General features: G+C 47.1%; 1 protein-coding gene across 1 annotated transcript in view; it reads right to left on the reverse strand.

Moving 5' to 3' along the window:
- The window catches only part of LOC104492830 (vascular endothelial growth factor receptor kdr-like), a gene marked incomplete at its 5' end in the record, with an annotated part of 83,165 nt that overhangs the window by 53,495 nt on the left and 11,629 nt on the right, over positions 1-18,041 (reverse strand). The window contains 6 exons of the mRNA XM_010135431.1: positions 4,516-4,691; positions 6,512-6,629; positions 6,879-7,038; positions 8,108-8,244; positions 9,396-9,555; positions 13,536-13,663. Coding sequence (XP_010133733.1) covers positions 4,516-4,691; positions 6,512-6,629; positions 6,879-7,038; positions 8,108-8,244; positions 9,396-9,555; positions 13,536-13,663 — 879 coding nt within the window. The remainder of the gene's footprint in view (positions 1-4,515; positions 4,692-6,511; positions 6,630-6,878; positions 7,039-8,107; positions 8,245-9,395; positions 9,556-13,535; positions 13,664-18,041) is intronic.

Below are 18,041 nucleotides of genomic sequence, written 5' to 3' on the forward strand. Positions count from 1 at the left end.
CTTCCGCTGACTGTAATTGAGAACCACCACTCAGAGCTCTTTCTCTGAGCTGGCGTAGCCCAGGTGTGTTAACCTCCTCCTGAAGGCTCATTTCCCTCTGCAGACTATTTCTGGGTCTGGTCGAGGTGATGGGGTGTTGTTCACATGGATCACCGCGCATTTATTAACTTTTACGGAGATCACTGGGGACTCTTTTGATGTCAACTCATCCCTTGCAAGCCAAAGTAGGTCAGGCACAGAACTCCCTTTGCCTTTGATTTTAAACCGAATACAAGGAGCTGGCCTGACTGCAGAGTAGGGCAACGGACGCATCGTTAAGTGCTCTGGAGCTAATTCTCCCCGGTAACAAATCGAGGTGTGGCCGGTCATCTCGCTGCTGTACCACGGAGCACATGGCTATGCACACGTGAATTCTCCATGCACCCCTTTCATTCCAGACCTTGCCCAGGAGAGAGGGAATTCGTAAGGAGCCTGAGAACTACTCCTGCTTGTGGTAGAGGCTATTTCTAGCACTTAGTCCTGCATTTCTTACAGGTACAGCACAAGAGCTCGGGGGATGGAGAACTCTACGAGGGAATGTGATTTCAATTGACCAGAGCAGCTGGAACCCAAAGCAATATTTGCTGGAAGAGCCTTGAGAGAGCACAGGAGATAGTCTGGGACAGAGAAGAAAGGCGAAGCACTGAAGGAGGTTAGTTATCCTATTTTTGAATTAACTTATGCTTCAGTACAATCTTCACTCACACCGTGGTGGTCAGAGCATGCTGAGCACTCCAGAAGGGCTCAGCAAGACCCCCGATACATGCAGATGACTTGTACAAGAGTGAGAATGAAACGCAGCCTGCTTGCCCAGAAATAGATCGGAGGGGTTTTGTTTATGTTTTGTTCTGAAACTGCTTTGTACTCCAGCCCGGAATAACTCTTTGCTCCCACATTTCTCCTTCTTGGCTGGCTCGGATGTGCAGCCACCAGCTGTTTGCTGGGATTGTTCCTGCCTCTTGCTCCCTCCCCTCCAAATTCTTCAGGACATTATTTTCTTGAAGCTTTTCTCAATAAGAATTTAATCAAACAAAACAAAAACACAGCAACCCACAGCTTCTTGGACAGTGTTTGATGTGTAAATATGTAAAGAAGGAGTGTTTTGAAAACGCAATCAGCTACCTCCTGGGGACTGAGTCCTACAATGAGCCAAGGTGACTCCACAAGGGAGATATGTGCTCCTGCAAGATTAAATTCCAGCTGCAGTGGGAGCACGGCTGACCAGAGGCACAGCTAAGCCACTTCTTAAAGAGACATTTTTTGAATAGCAGCACGATTCTCCTCCAGGCCAGGCAGTTCCTTCCTGCACATTGCCAAGCAGGTCCTTGCCATGGGCCAGCACTGCTATCAGTTTCCACCCTGCAGCTCCCGCAGGGATTTGCCTCTTTTGCTCCTTGCCTCTGTGGAGCTGAGACACCTGATACCTCTGATAAACCCGTCAGTTTTATGGCCATATCAAACTCTGGGGGGAAATAGCTCCTAATAGTTGACTCCTTACCTTGGAGTGAAAGACCCTGCACAGACCATGACACCTTACAGCAGAACTCCTGTGATTGCTACCAGTGGCACGTAGGGGCGGTAGCTCCAAGGAAAGCCCGCAGCAGCACTGGGCTTCCAGCAGGGCAGGAGCTACACTGCCCGTAAGCTCCTGTCCTGCAGGGCTCAAGCAGATGAATCCTTGTCTTGGTTTCATCCTGCTTAAAGGGTTCTCTTCTGCTGCCATTAGTATTGAGTGAAATACTCTGCAGAAATTATTATGGTGCACTTTGATGAATGGGCCCTGCTGGTATTTATACAACAGTTCACAACACTAATAACTTCAAAGTTCCCCTACACCTAGTTTGAACGCGCCGTGGCTGGGTTTGTCGCAGCACGCTGGCTGCTGGTTATTCTCCCTGTGATGCTCAGGAGCATTTAATGAGGTGTAATTTTGAAGAGACTCACAGGAGAGGGGGCTGTGCGCTTACTTATCATTTCTTCAATGCGGTGTCCCCTTGCAGCAAGAGAAAACATATTCAAATGACATTTATCTTCTCATTCAGAAGTCTATTTGACTATTTTTCCATCTTCCCTTTAATGGTATAGATCAGAACTCACTTTCACAGATGCAGCTCTGAAATTTAAAAGCCTGGCTCTGGCTTTTGGGGAGCAATGGTGCTACTCAAAAAGAAATGTTACTCCTCAGCACAGGGTTTTGTACTCAGTGTGAGGTTCATCGGGTGCTGGATTGCTGCAGGCTCCACCTTTTAGACATGATGTTCCTACCACTGGGCACGCCTGCAAGCCCAAGAGGATTTTTCCATCAAGTCTGCTAATCCCTGTGTTCAAATGCCAGCTTCAGTAATTGCAGCAGTTGGTTCTAAGCAGAGACGTTAGCTACCCCACCCAGCTTGGAGGTGGTTGTGTTTCAGTGGTGGGCAAGATAATCCCTACATAAAATGTGTGGTTTGGTCTTCTCCGTGTCTAAGGGTCTGCTGAAACTCCAAGCAATGTATTCTATTCAGGTGCAGTACTGGGACATCAGTCACGATGACTGGAGATAACGTGTCAGGTTATTTCTTGAGGAGTTAAGGGGAGGATTCAAATCTGTGTTCAGACTGCAGCTTGAGAATTTTTTCTCAAAGTAGAACGAATGATGCCCAGATCTGAGAAAGCAGTTTGCTGCTCTTGGATAAGCTTCAGGAGCTTTGTTTTTCCAGTGCTTCACCATGCAACACCTTCTCAGGTCGGTAACAGTCCTGCAGCTGCTGGACTGTGCCGACCCTTGAGAAATGGTGATTTTGTAATTATGACAAATAATGCCTCCTGTTGGAAGGCTGTGTGGGGCTGCTCTCTTGGAAAGACTAACGACGAGCACCGTGCTAGGCATGCGCTGCGGGTGAGGGACGGAGTACCACGTGCTTCTACATACGCTAGAGATTAAAGCCTTGTCCTGTAGTTCAGAGCATGGGATGGTTTAATCCTGAAATAGCATCTTGCTGATAGAAACAAGGGCTGTTTGTTTTTTATATGCCTATTTGGGGAATGGCTGCTCTTCATGTAAACATTCCCTTTTGCATGCAACCACCAATATTTACCTTGACAAGATAGTTTATTATCATTCTTAATCTTTTCTTCCTCTGACTGTTTCCGTTCTCTTCACAAGAGGGCAAAACCATTGTACAGATAAACAATCTCAAGCGAACAAATTACCGCAGCTTAACACGTTCCTCCTCATCAGCTGAGCGGCAGTACCTGACCGCCAGCACATTCGTAGCCCTCTCCACTCCTAAACCACACAGTCACCTATGTTATGTTTAAGGTGGTTGAAGCTACCGTATCTCATTTAGCATTTTTAATAGGCCGGGCGTGCCAGAGTGACAAGTTCTCCATTTGTTAGGTGTTACTGCTTTCCGAAAGATGAAGGGTGAAATGAGAAGAACGTGAACGCTGGAAATTACCTGGTGATGTTGTACAAAACAGGACAGTTAAGGATACTTTTAGGTGTAAAGAGAATGAGAGGAATTCACCACGGAATAGAACACAAACCTCTCTCAATAACTTTATCTCTCTCACTGCCTGAGTGAACCTTGGGAAATACAAGGGGAAGCAGAACTAACTTCTGCTGAACTCCTGCTTGGCCTCATGATTCAATCTCTGTTGCCAAATGCAATGGATTAGAAGAGACGGTGGATGTGCAAGGAGACAGTGTGGCTCTGTCTTCCGTTATCTCAGCAAGGCAGATTAATAAATGTGATTCCAGTATCTATTTTCCCTCTGTGTCAGGTGAACGTGCTTCAGTGCACACCACCGTTTACTTCGGTTTTCTCCAGATGCCCCTGAAAATGAACCTGTCTCTCAAGGGCTCCCAGCAGATAAATGACAATACATAAAATACAGACTCAGAAAGTATTTCTGCAGCAGGATGATGGAGAGACATAAAAGACAGGGGAGCTCATCTAGTTCCTTCCGACAGCCCTGTTGGGACTTTTCCTGTCCCAACAGATGTTCTCCAGAGCATTGCCCAAGCTAGTTTTTAATCTCAAGGGATAAAACTTCCATCACTTCTTGCAGGAAACTGTGCCCCTGGCTCTTAAGACATCACCACTAAGACCTCACTACTAGATATTGTCCCAAACTCCAGTTCAAGCTTAAGCCTATTCACTTCCAAGCCACTTCTGCCTCGCTCTGCCGAGACACTGTCCCAAAGCAAAGGTGCTGCAGGCTGTTTCTGAGGTGCACTCTCTAGGTGGAAAGTGCCTGTAGATGACCTACTTTCAGCCTAACTCCTCATAGCAGCTCTCCATTCTGTTGCTTCGAGTTAACGTGTGGTGGAATGAGGTGCATCTTCAGTGGTTCCTAAGTAAGGTGGTATCGATGCACAGCACTGTGCCAGCTCATGGGGAAGTGTCACCCATTCCTGACGACCAGTAAGGGAGGATGACACAAAAAATGAGAAAGAACCCGGTAGAAACCATTAAAAAATTAAGTCCTTACCTCTCACTACCAGCTGCATGGTGAGGTTCTTATACAGGCCGTATTGTGAATTGCTCAGGACGATGGTGTAGTTTCCGGCATGCTTTGGTCTCACATCTCTTATGCCGAGCCTGTATTTCATTGGATCCTGCTCATAGCAAGTGTGGTTGTCCTTGATCAGTTTGCCATCTTTGTACCTGTTGGGAACGCCCAGCAAGGCTCATCATGTGCATGCACATGTTAGCCTCAGAAAACCCAACTGTCCCCGAAATGAGAGTGGGTAAGAGTCATCCTTCAGAAACAGTGAGGAAACCCAATCTACAATCACTGCTTGGACTGGACATGCTCAGCTATGATCAGAAATGTACATCTAGATGCCCCCAAATTCTGCTGGATGTGCAACAGGAAATGCAGGAAATCATGGGTTAGCCAGAATTTATGTCATCAGTTTTAAACCAAGGTGTTAATGAAGCAGAACTGCCTTTCAGTCTGTGTATATGACCCTTCGCTGTTTCCAAAAGAGCTGCAGTCTGTGGCCTGGAGAATTACAGTCAATAGGAGGGTCAGCGAGGAGTTCACAGTCTTCACTGGCCAGGAGTGGGATAGCAGCGTCTGCATGAGCAGCCTCTTCTCCCTGCTGACCCCATCTGCAGATCTGGGGGGTGGTTATGAAATAGCCTGGGCTTTGCCACACATGGAGCTGTAGGCTTGGTGGAAGGAGAAGCTGGGGCATGTGTCCTACTGCCTGAGAATGCTGAAGACATCCTCTACAGTCATTTAACCTGTACTGAGAGATTTCCAACATCAACAGCTGTAGCTTCAAACACGCAGGGAAGGCAGCACTGGTGGTCCCAGGCAGCTACCAAGCAGCTCCACAATGAGCCCCAGGAACAAAGCCCTGCCAGAGACAAGGGGGATGGTCCCCACTTCAATGCACAAAACCATTTCTGTCTCCTAAATCACAGCAACAATTAAAAATCTTTCCTGGCAGCACTAATTTCACTGCTCTGACTGGGTATTAGAGAATTTCTAGTTATTTCACTGCTAAAAGCAATGTGGTGAACCCCTCCCTGACCAGCGCCTTTTGCTGACTGCCAGACCAGCCCCCGCCGCCACCTCCAGCGCTCATCTGGCCAAGGAGAAGTGCACTGAGCAGGTACTAACTCACCCCAGCCACCTTCTCTGCCAGGACAGGCAAACCCACGGCGGCTGCCGCACGGGGTTTCACAGTTGAAGGTGTGTAAGGTGGTGGGTGCGGTGGTTAAAGGCCCTCTGCAGAGTGAAGCACAGAAAAAGTAGCAAGAGAGAGGACAAGTGATGAGAGGATGAAGAGGGAAGTGGATGTGGTGCTGAGGGACACGGTTTAGGGACTCTGGGAGTGCGGTGAACGGTTGGACTTGATGACCATAAAGGTCTCTTCCAAGCAGATGATTCGGAGATTCTGTGACGTCTCCTGAGTTGCTGACATGTTGCCCCTCCTGTTACGCTGACCCATTACGGTCATGGCAGAGCCTTTAGTTTGCTCAGGGGGATTCAGTGCCTTGCCTGCAAGGATCTGACATTGCGGGGGGTACAGGGTTGGAGAAAATGATTGGAAAGTTAGGAAGAGAAACAATTTCTCGTGTTGAGAATGTGTCCTGCAGCTTTCCATCATTCACTGCCCCCTCGCAGACTGGCCCCGGCTCGTGGTGGTAAACTGGCACCCCCTCTCCAACAGCTTTCTACTGGAATCTGCCAAACAGTTGTGTCCCGGGTACATGAAACATTTCCTGTAGGGACCTTTCCTGCATGACTAGGAGGGAAAAATGGTGTGGGAAAGAGGTGTGGCTTGCCCAGCTTCACAGAGCGCTTGTCAGCACAGAGTGGAGTCACATCTCCTGAGCTGAACGGAGAGCACAGCTGTGAGCATTCCCAGCTCTCGGCTTTTATCTGAGGTAGAGACCAGCAAAACTCTCTTCTCACAGGAGCCAGGAGAAGGTGGCACATTCCCGACGTTGCCCAAGAAGGTGGTACTCACCAGGTGACGTTCGGACGAGGAAAGGCGTCCACCTTTGCAGCTAGTTTCAGAGACTTGTGTCCTGAGACAATCTCGTAGTAAGGCCCTTTCTTGTGTGCAACCGTAATGAAAGGTTTGTCTGGGAAGAGAAATGAACAGGAGGGCGAGGAATGGCAGGTCTGCCGCAGTGCGGCACGCGCGTCTTTGAACTGCCTGGTGTCTACCCCGGAGTTCTTGCAAAACAGATCTGCAGGAGCTGCAGGCAACCGAACGGAATGACATTCCTCCTAATGCCATCTGTGTATCAACAGGGTTGAAAACGTGTCGTGATCCTCTAAGCTTTACAACCTCCATTCGGGGCTTACGGTGCTTCAGCTGCAGAACTTACCGTACACTGTCACTGTGACGTTGGCCTCCAGCTTTGTTACGTTGAACGTTTTGCAGACGTACAGGCCTCCGTCTTGCACGGTGACATTTTCAATTGTCAGGTTACTGTCAAATTTATTCACTATGCCAATCTGCTTCATCGTTCTCCTCGGGTAAGGGTGCTGGAAGCCAGAAAAAGGGGGTAAAAAAGCGGCCTAAACTGGATCCTTTTGTTCATCCTTTCAGAGTCTGCCAGTAAAGCAGAGCAGTGATTCATATCAAAATTATCATACTCCCCACCACTGAAATAACTGATACAAAAGGCAAAGCAGCAGGAAGAGCTCTTTGTGAGGTTTCATTACCAAGTCTAATAAGAGAGGGGAACAGAGTGGAACTGCGGCGCTTCCCTGCTGCAACCAGGTAGATTGAGGGGATGGATCACAGCTCAGCCCCTCTCTGGGAGCACATCCCAGGGATCTAGTGCATCCGTGGGGGCAGAGCTGTGCTTTGGTTCTTATGTTGGTTTTTAAAATTATTTTGGTCACAGTCTGTATTTTTCCATTTTAAAAAATTCCTACATCCTTAAAGAAATATGTTATGACAGAAATATAATATATTATGACAGCCAAGCGCCAATGCAAATTCCTGAAGAATTATAGAAGGCATTATTGCTTCTGAAAGGATTTCTGATCCCAGAGATTTGGCCAAGAAATTTTGCATTTGTAATGTTAGGAGTCTAAGGAGGGTTCGTAGAAAACCAACTCTCTTCCATCATATGGGGTTCAAGAAGCAAAATTGAGTAACTCCATATTCCTCACACCTCTGTGAAGGCTGTGTTATATTTTCTGTACTTTCTTCACCAAAACAAAACCAGACATTCCTTCTTTAAGTAAAAATAAGAAGTCAATAATAACATTAAATTCTAAGGGATCATGGTTTACACTTTTCCAAAAGGCTTAGATGCTTCTTAGAAGTATATATTTGGATGAACTAAAAAGAAAAAATCCCCATCATTTTAATTCTGAGCAGCAAATAGAACCATGAGTAATATTTCAGATAAATGAATTGATTTCAGAAATAGCCCTTCTTCCCTCTGTTCTTCCTTAGATTCATCCAAACTAAAAATGCAATCAATGGGAGGCTGACACGTGGGTGGCTGTATTTCAGAATAACTGGTGGTTGGGGTTTACTCAGTGAACTGGGGAGGGGGAGGCTGCAGGAGCGCAGAGCACTGAGTTTTCGTCGACTCACCCTCCCGTTAGGACATGTCCATATGAGCTCAATGCGCCCGTTGATGAAGGTTTCTGCTCTACATTCCAAATGGAGAGTTTCTCCAACCAGCAGCTTTTTGGGCGTTGCTGTCAGAACCAGGTTCTGTGCTCTGCTCTCTGAAATGAAAAAAGCCAAGGTAGACCCATGTGGTGCTCTCAGCATCAACCCCGTTTCAGATGGCATCCACACAGCGATTGCTTCCCCTACATCTGCTCCTTCCGGTTTCCAAAACACCTCATCATCTTTGGTCAGTTGGAGGGGACCTGTTGGAAATGCCCTTCCACTGCAGGCGCTGCCCTCCGATGACCAGCCACCTTTCCTTTCTGAACGGCGTCCCCACATCAGGCTCAACCACACCAGCTCTGAAATGAGCCTGCCCCCTGTTCTCCAAACACACGCCTGACCGCTGCATGCAGCACAGTGCGGGGGCAGGGATTGCCTGCGGGGGGGAACAGGGGTGACCTGATGGGGTTTTTAGCTTTGCGTTCATGATTCCAGGAAAAAATACTCCAACAAGGGCAAAAAAGAGATTTACAGGACTTTTATTTGGCTGCCACACCAATTTACAAGGTTGTGGTGTAAAGCTGAGTGCTGATTGTATAGAAGGATGTCATGGGCTAATGAGAATGAAGGCACAATCAACTCTCCTCTGTCAGAAATACGATATATGAGGAGAGAAACATTGAAAACAATGGAAAAATAAATTCTAATTGGCTTCTTATAAATCCCCAGCACTCAGAAATGTAATGTTTAGTTGCTTCAAATTCAGATTTTAATTCTGAGCTGAAGCTCAACTCTAAATACAAGGGAAGGGGTAGAGTAAATCACCAAGAGAAACTGATAAAGTAGTAAAGATCTGAATTAGCGGCTTAATGAGGTTTTTATACCATGATCTTGTGCGTTTAATGGCCAGAGGCAAAGCGAAAGCTACTGTTTGGTTTCTGCTAAACCAGCAGTTGTTTTCCTGTAGCTATAGCCCAGTCCAAGCAAACAAAGCCTTGGTGGGGTTCAAGTAAAACACTCCTATTTTGTACCACCTCAACACGTGGCAATTTTTCAAAACCAGGGTTGGATCCGGTCCAAGTTCTATTGAATAGGAAAAAAGGGGAAGAGTGAGTTTGCTTTTAGCGCTCCAGCTTGGGCTTGCTGCAGATACATACCAGTTAGCTCTATCAGTATAACTGGGGGTAACCGAGAAACACACCCCGGGGCTCCACGCCGCAGTGGAAAGGTTGTGGGCATGGCTCGGCGCAGGGTGGTCACTCACCCAGTCTCTGTGCGACGTAGTAGGAGGTGAACACGCTCCCGCTGACGTTTGCAGTGCACGCGAGTACTCCAGAGAAAACGAAAGAGTGAGAGGGGATGAGAAAGCCTCTCCTCGGGTCCCACACCATCTTCTTGAAGTTCATCTCTACAGACTGCGGAAACTGAAAGAGAGCAGCCAGACAGGAGGCGGGTGAGACATTCCCCTTCCCCTCAGAGCACAGAGGCAGCCGGCCAAGGCTGTTCTGCTTTCGAGCAGGGGAGATATTTGACCTTTCCGAGTGGCTGGTGGTCTCATTCCACACATATCTTCAGCAACATCAACCTAAGCAAACAGAAAAGCCCTCCCTGAGGTATGGCTGTCTTTGAAATCCAAAACGTGGGCATCATAACTGGGGCTTTTCATTCAGTAGCCCCAGTCCTCTCAGATCTTAGGCAAGACACTGTGCTACCCATTGTGGGTCCCATTTCCCCCAGCCCTTTACTGGAAATAATGGTGCCTGTCTTATGAGAGTTTTGCAAGCTAAACTTTTTGGAAGTGTTTAAGAACAAAATTCGCTTCTCCGAATGCTACATGTAGCTACCGCGTGTTTTCGTGGAATCTCACAGTACTTTAAAGATACCCCCAAATCAGAGTTATTCATGTCCTGAACTCAGCAGCCGTCTCTAAGTGATGGTCTGGGCTAGTCCACGGAAGGGGATGGGACACTGTCAAGGCAGCCTGTTGTTTTCCACCAGGCACGAGAGCAGCCTGGATGGCTTCAGACAGTCGGTCACAGGACAGCAGAAATAAGGGCACTCAGTAGTATAGACATCTTTTGTCCAAAATTCATAAATAGTTGTAATGCTCTGAGATTCTTGAAAAAACAGTAAGTTCTGCTTATGAAGAACAAGTGAGGATATGAAAAGCAAATGCGGAAAATAAACTAGAGCAAAAATTAATGCAGTAAGAATGAACCCTCGGTATATCCTTGGACAGCAGGTCAGCTTTTGTTGGTGCAGATAATTAGTTTATTATTATTATTAACACGCCTGGAAATCCTTTGTTTGCTAGAGAAAACACAATTTACTTTCCAATCATTTTGAAAATCCTGGATTATAATGTAGAAAAGAAATACATGATACTGAACGCAGACAAATAGCTCGGGAGTCTGTCAAAGAGCAGATGGCCCAACTTCACCCAGTTCAGCCTGTCTGCACAGGCTGCAGGTCTGCCTGGTCCAGCAGGACACAGGAGGGCTCCTGAGGACTGAGGATGCGCTGCAGGAAGGTGGAGGTCATGTTTGGCTGAAAAATGAAGGGTTTGGGGAACCTACAGTTGCCATACGATAACTAAGTTTATTTGCTTCTCCCTCCTTCTTATCATACCCTGAGATGAGGCAGGTTCGTGTGTTCCTGTTCAGAGCGACCTTGATGTGGCTTTTGGAGCTAACACTGGGGACCACCAGTGGGAATTTCCCCAGTGCTGTAATAGTTTTGCTCTTACTCTTGTTGTTATGCAGCAATTTATTTATCTGTCTCCAAACAAACGTTAGTCTCGTGTGGCAGCGTGGTTTAAACAGGATTCGGTTTAAATAATACTCCTGTTCCAGAGAAATTTCAGCTCCAGGCTTTGAGAGCTGCTGCTCAGATCTCCTCTGTGAATACGCAACTGATCGATCAGGTTGGCATTGCTTTCGGTCGCTCGTTCTTCCATTTTCAGGGCAGACCCAAGACAAAGGAATTCTGACGGGGGGGCAGGACTGGTGGCGCTGCAGTGGGGAGGGAGGCACTGCGAGGCAGCCGCTTTGCTTTGGAAGAGCATTGCTCTTCTGACACTGGTGGCAAACACGGATTTCTTGTAACCACTTTTGAAGTTCTCAAGCTGGCTTAATCATGCCTTAGCACCCATGAAGGTCAGAGCTGGAACAGATCTGACAAGACTGAACGCGCTATTTTTTGCCCAGAATTAAAATCAAGTTAAGTGCAATTAAACGTTTGAATTGTTTGTCTTAGCCTGGGTTTATGAATAACAAAGATGCCTCGTAGAGTGAGCAGGGATCTGTTTAGTATTAGCAAGAGGTACCCTTCTCCATACATATTTAAAGGCCAGAGAGCGCAATGATTTTAAAGTATAATGGTAACACAAGGAACTTAATTTACGGTGGAAAAAAAGTACATTTTCTACAAGAATAATAAAATGTGATAAAGCTGAACTTCATGGTTTGGCAGCTCTGCTCCCTGATGGCCAGGGGAAGAGGAAAGAAAAAATAACCCTACTCAGGAGGCCCTTTTCAACACTACACACATATTAAACATCTTCATAAAATATTAAAAAATATATATTTAAACAATATCAAACAAAAAGCATCAGTGCTGCTGGAAGGAAATCACAGCGGCTTTCCTCCCTTTGAAGTTCGTTGTCTTTTGGAGATCGAATTTGGAAGAAGAGGATGTTCTAAATTTGTCTGATCGCCTTACTCACCTCTCCTCCCCCGTCCTCACCTCCACCCCACTCCCGCCCCGCTTCCTCTTCGCACGGGAAGCCGCCACCTTGGCTCCACACCGCGCTATGAAATTCCCAGACAGGGCAAAACAAGCGGTGACTTCCCATAGACGGAGCCCAGGGCTGGCGGCTCCCGGAGCGTGTCCCCGAGTGACGATCTCTCTCCAGCTCACAGCCCCGGGAGGGTTCCTGGGGAGCAGCACTTGACCTCTGCATCTCTGCCCTGCACTCCAGCCACTCCCCCTTGAAGGGAAAAAAGCTTTTTGGGGGACCATTTTCTTTGCAATTCAGAAGGGAGATTTCAGTGGAGATTTTCATTCCAGCAGCACCTTGCAGTAAGGTAAAGGAGTTCAGTTTGTGTTTGAAGAAATTACGGGGAGAGAATGCAGCTGGCAGGCAGGGAGAGCAGCGGTGCCTATAAATAAGGGGATAAATGTGGAGGTCTGCTTGGTCGAGGATCCAAGGCCACATTCGGGTGCGTGTGACTGCCTGAGTCAGCAGCACTTCTCCAGCAATGACTTTGGTTGCAGCAGGCTAAAGTAGATGGGGTTGTTTCATTTTTACAGCCAAGGAGGAGAAGGTGATAACACTGATCCAGGCTAAAGCGATAAGCTATAACCAGAGAGGAGCCTTGTTCGTCCCCTTTTAATCCCTCCTGACCAAATTTAAAAATAGAGGTCTGCGAAAGCAACGAGGCCGGTGCTGTCCCTCTGCACGTCTACTGGAGCTTTGCCATCCGTCTCAGCAGGAGCCGAAGCACCGTCTCAGGCCTCCGTGGTTTCATGTGCTGTCTCCCGGGAGGAGACATCTAACTACTTAGACACCTGCCTGCTAAGAGGAGCAGCGGTCCCCAGAGCCCTCTACCAGCAGGGCGTCAGCCGATCTGTGTGCCTCACTGCCACACCACGGCCAGCAGAGCCACCTCGTCTCTCACAGCCCCTCCAGAAGAGGCTGTGGAAGAGGGGCAGGGGCAGAGTGGGCTAGGGCAGCCTAGCAGGGGGGTGCAGAGGCACAGAACCAGTTCGCTACAAGGCAGAACTGGCGCCAGGAGAGCCATGTTCTGTTCCTCACTCCGTGATTGCCTTCTCTGCAGAGCAGTTCTGAAGCCCTTTAAGTGAGGGACCAGATCTCCATCGACTGAGGAAGCCCCAGACCTTAAATCTCCGTTTTTATTGCACAGACCATTCTGTATCCTTGACGTTCAGGTGTAGCTGCTGCCAGAGGGATGGATGCTGTAGCCATTTATTTCCGAGGCTGAAACTTGGTTTAAGTTTATGAAATCAAGTGGAAATGGGCAACTGTTCTGAGGAGGTTCAAGAGATAAGCTCTGATGAGGATAGCTAATGGCCAGGTGGTATACAAGGAATTTTGAAGGAAAAAAGTGCCGTGTCATCTATCTTTGTCAATTCATGGAGGAACATAGAGCCACAGGATGAGAAAAATAAGTGATAGACTCGGCCTAAGCCCCACAACACCCTTGCACACAGTTTAACAGTGGTAGACTGCAAGAGCAGGGCTGTGCTTCTGCATTTTCGGTATCTTTGCCAGGTTTTTTCTGGAACTTAACCTTGCTCCATTCAGTTAATTTTGTATTTTTACCCATCGTGTTGGCAGCCCAGGCCTCTGAATTGATTGCGTTTCTCCGAAATGGTCACTTACCTGGGTAAGCTTAGGTTTGATATCTGGGGAGGTAACGCGGCAAGGGACGACAACTATTCTCTTGGCATCCGAAATGTAGAATACATCAGGACGCTCCGGGTGAATCTCCACAAATGGGTTTGCGTAGTCTGCAGGGAAAAGAACATGGATTTGCCAAAGTGCTGCTTTCCTGACCTGTGACCAGAAGGGCACTGGGGGTAGTTCTTTCCCCAGCGCTCTGAATTTCTTTCACGGGTGATATGATCCCGCAGCCCTCCTGAATTCCACAGCAGTTAAGCGTTACAATAGGTTTACATTAGTGAAGAAAAAAAGCTGCTTTCTGTAAATGAGGTTCTCTAGAATGCTGCAGAAAGCATCAGAAAAGGGCACGTGGACCCACAGTCTTCAAAGCCAGGCGAAAATTAATGTTCATGAAATCCCCAAACCTTCAAGATTTTTCTAAAAAAGCAGTTTTTGACCTGATATTTTTATGGTATAAAGTTTCAATCACCATTCAGCGATACACCACCAACTACACCACGCAGGGCAGGCAGTCAGCCACTCTTGGCTCGGATTATACTGTTGCACCCTGTAGAATAACCTCAACCTGCTTGTCCTTGGCTCAGGACCTGCCTCCACACACTTAATTGTATTTTGGGAATGACTTCACTGGAAACACGGGAGATAGCTGACAGGTTTGTGGACAGCACGGGTTGCAAAAATGTGTTCTGAAGTGTCGTGACGGTGCTGTAAAAAAGGATGTGCTATGAGGAAATTAAAATCAGTTTTCCAAAGAATGCTTAACTACTCCCAGGTGGGCTAAATCGGTGATGAATACAGCCGGCCGGGGCCACCACGTCCATCGCTGTGGGTCAGTGGGGGCCCTGAACAATGGCCAAACACTTATGGCTTTGGAAAAGGGAAACACCTATAGCATGGGCGACCGGTTCTCCGATGTGTAATGAAGAGAAGTGTCCTTCTTGATGAAGATCATTAATGTGCTTCCTGAACTAACCTTGTATCCTCATGCCATGTTTCCTCTCTAATTCCTGATATAATATTAAAGGCTTTTTTTATAGAGAAAACCCCCAATTTCTTACTGCTTGGTGGATCTGGCCCTGCTGTTAAACCAGAAATTGCCCAGAATGGCACGTCTCTGTGCCAACACCTGAGAAAATCCACACACTACCTGATTTTTCTGGGTGACAAGTGTTCTACTTGGAAGTGATGTAACTATGCTCATTGGTGTCCTGCAGAACAGTTTGAACATGGAGTGTGAGATTTGGATTTGCTGTTCCACAGCTCCACGGACAGAGGAAAACACAGAGTGGGTTTATCTCACTCGCTTTGTATTCCTCACAATCAGTAACTGATCTGGGAACAGGTTGTTCCTCTGGGGATATCAGTGTTCATTTCTTGGCTAATGACAAGTCTTTGCTTAAGGAATGTCATGGAAATACGTAAGTGCTGTCACTTGGGATTAACCATCACAGAACTAGCTCGGTGCAGAGCTGGAGTTCCTTCTCTCCACAGCCCAGACCAGTTTTGCTCACAAAACCATAAAGGGCGAAAGGTGGGGACTGAGACAGGAGAGAGTGGCTGTTGCCCTCTGCATTTTTGATAGCGTAGTTTTAGCTCTGAGAATTGGAAATAGGTTTCTTAGCAGACAAAATGTACCGCGTGCTTCGTTGCGATGGTTGGAGCTCCCTGTGTGGATCAGAAAGGTCACACGTGTGCCGGTGCTGCTTTACGAACGGCACTTGGGTCATTGTGCACAATGGGAGATGCTGGGGAGCTGTGACAAGTGGCTGCTCAGCAGCACCGAACGTGAGGCACTGAAACAGAAGATGAAGACCAGGCATCTGGGTGATGTCTCTCAGGTCTAGTAACAGCTTCCCATGTCAGCTTCTGTTCCATGCCGCTGGTTTATTCGGACTGGTTGGTCTAGAAAAAGCCTGTGCTTTGGAGTAAGGGCATTGCAAGAAATGTTACGTGAGACAGATTAATTAGAATTAAAATATTAGAGCTGTAACCTCCCCATGTTTGGGAGGTCTCAGATACACAGCTGAACTTTCAGGCACTGCTTCTAATCAAGCCTTGAGCTGAGAAACCTCATCCCTGGACCACAGCTTTGTAGCCTCTTCCAGTCCCTAAAACTAACAGGAAATATTTCCACTCAGTCCAATATCTTACGCCCTTTCCCAAACAGGTCTGCTAAATTCTTCTCTTGCATCACATTACAAAAATGTGTTTAGCGTTTGTCCCTGGCCATTAGTGTTGCTTAATAACGCTGCAGTCTCTCTCTCCAGCTAAACCATACTTGGAGGTATCAAATGTGATGATATTTTTATAGCCAGTTTTAAAGCTTGTGCGAATGGTGAGAGGCCTTTTTACTTAAAAAAAGACCCTGCATTGTCTCTTAAAAGAAGACCCCGGATTATTAAAAGAAGACCTTGGATTATTTGCCTTAGGAAAAAGCAGAGAAAATAGATTTTTGTATTCGCAACAAAACACTGGGAGTGCAAAAAAGCATCCGGGGAAGTGTATTCATATCATTATTTCTAGTCCTGTGGAGAAAAAAACTGCTGTGCCACATGACGGGGGAATAGGACAAGAATATAGGCCAAGAGGAAACTTGCTGTGAAAAAGGAGCTTCTTGATACCAAACTATTCACGAATCTGGACCACATTTTGACTAATTGTTTTGACTGAAAAGGTAGGAACACTGAATTTAAAAATATTGGTGTGAGTATTTTTAGAGGGAATTTCAGAATAGCCCTGTTTGTTTAAGAAGTAGCAGAAATCAAAAGAAGGCAGCTGAGTGAAAAGTTAAATAATCCTTAAATGTCAGAAAATATTGAATTATGCAATGATTGAAATATATTAGTCAAAACAGAATAAAATTTCTCAATAATATTTCCTGTTCAGGGAAAAAAAAATGATTTAAGCCCATTCTCCTCCACCATCTCTCCCAACCTCTAAGACTGACCTCTACCAAGTTTTCAGATTCACAACAGCCCTAAAAATAATCTGCTTTTCCCAGCTGTAAATAAACAGGACACCTAACCAGGAAACGTGGATTTGCGGAGTGCGTAACAGAAGCTGTGTTTCGTTCTCACTGCTTTTTAATAGCAGCCTGCACCTGAATCGCCGTGTGTCCAGCCAGGAGCTAGAATTACACTACCCCAGACCGAAAGCTACAGCCTGAGGTTGGAGCCAAAATACATAAATCGAGCCTTCTGCCGTCAGCATTTGAGATCTAGAGAGCGTTTGAAAACCGCTGTGCCCTTACCAGCAGCGAGGGGCAGTTCCTGGGCTGGGAAGGGAGAGGCTGGCTGGAGCTGCAGCGGGTCCTTCATCTCCGGTGGATCAGGTCTCATGGGCTTTAGTCTCACTTTGTTTTGGAAAAAAAGGATGTTTTATGGGCCCTTCTCTTTCCTACCGCAGGTGAGGTTTCCCAGAGCCCAGGGCAGTGCGCAGAGGCTGTCGTCGGTGTTCTCTCAGTGCTTTATCCAGGTTATAGCCTCATCTACAGGCGCTTCAGAGTTCTCTGTCCACCAAGTGCCTCTGTCCCTCCCCGTTTCACTCTGCAGTGCCGGAGCCCTTCAGCAGGGTGGGCTTCACGGGGGAGTTAGGGGAGCAGCACTGAATGTGAAGATGCTCGTGTGGAAGCTACTTGCAGGGCTAAACTAGGACAGTTTGAATATGAGGGCTTAAACCCAAGGCTGGGGCTGCACTTTGGCCATCAGTGGAGAGTGACCCAGGAATGACAGCACACGGCAGGTGAAGCACTCGCTAAATAACCCTGGGGATGTCGGGGAGCCCTGGGAGGCTTTTATTTCTCCCCATGCTCCAGCTGCTCGAAAAACCCATGGAGGAAACCCACAGGCATCGGGAAAGAGATGCCCCGAGCAAGAGCACTTTGAGGCAGCTGGACTGTTGACTTCACAGAAGGGCGAATATCAAATGGCTCAGCTTTGGTTCTTAGCAAAACGACAACAAAATCCTGCATAGGAACTAATCCACTGCCGGCTGACACCGTTGTTATGGTTTGTGCAGACAAAAAAATGAATCCTTCAAGGAACTCCTAAGCAGCTCAGACTGACCATGGCATGGACAAATGATCTGCTGGATCATGGGGAGTGTCACCGCCAGTTTTACAGACACCTCCACCACCTTAAGGTAATCTGCAATCAGTTAACGCCTTGTAAAAAAGTCTCTCAGAGACAGAACTTCATGAAACAAAAGGGACAGGGTCACTTTTCGTTAAGAACGATAACCTGAGCCTCGAGGAAGATCTCTAGTTCCAGATGGTGTAAATCAACTGCACTCAACCGTTGCAATCTGGAGAGCTGCGGCATGGGAAATGCAGGTGTCGTCCTCTCTGCAGTTACCAGCACTGAACTCGAGGGAAAGAATTCCCAGCAAAGAAGCACTTTATGGGAAAAAAAAGAGGGTATTTCCCTGTAGCTTGGCACATTTGTTCCTCCAGAGCTGGAAGGTAATGTGCCCTCCGAATCTTTCCCT

This window comes from Buceros rhinoceros, unplaced genomic scaffold (assembly GCF_000710305.1).
Source record: "Buceros rhinoceros silvestris isolate BGI_N320 unplaced genomic scaffold, ASM71030v1 scaffold8624, whole genome shotgun sequence".
Classification (NCBI taxonomy): domain Eukaryota; kingdom Metazoa; phylum Chordata; class Aves; order Bucerotiformes; family Bucerotidae; genus Buceros; species Buceros rhinoceros.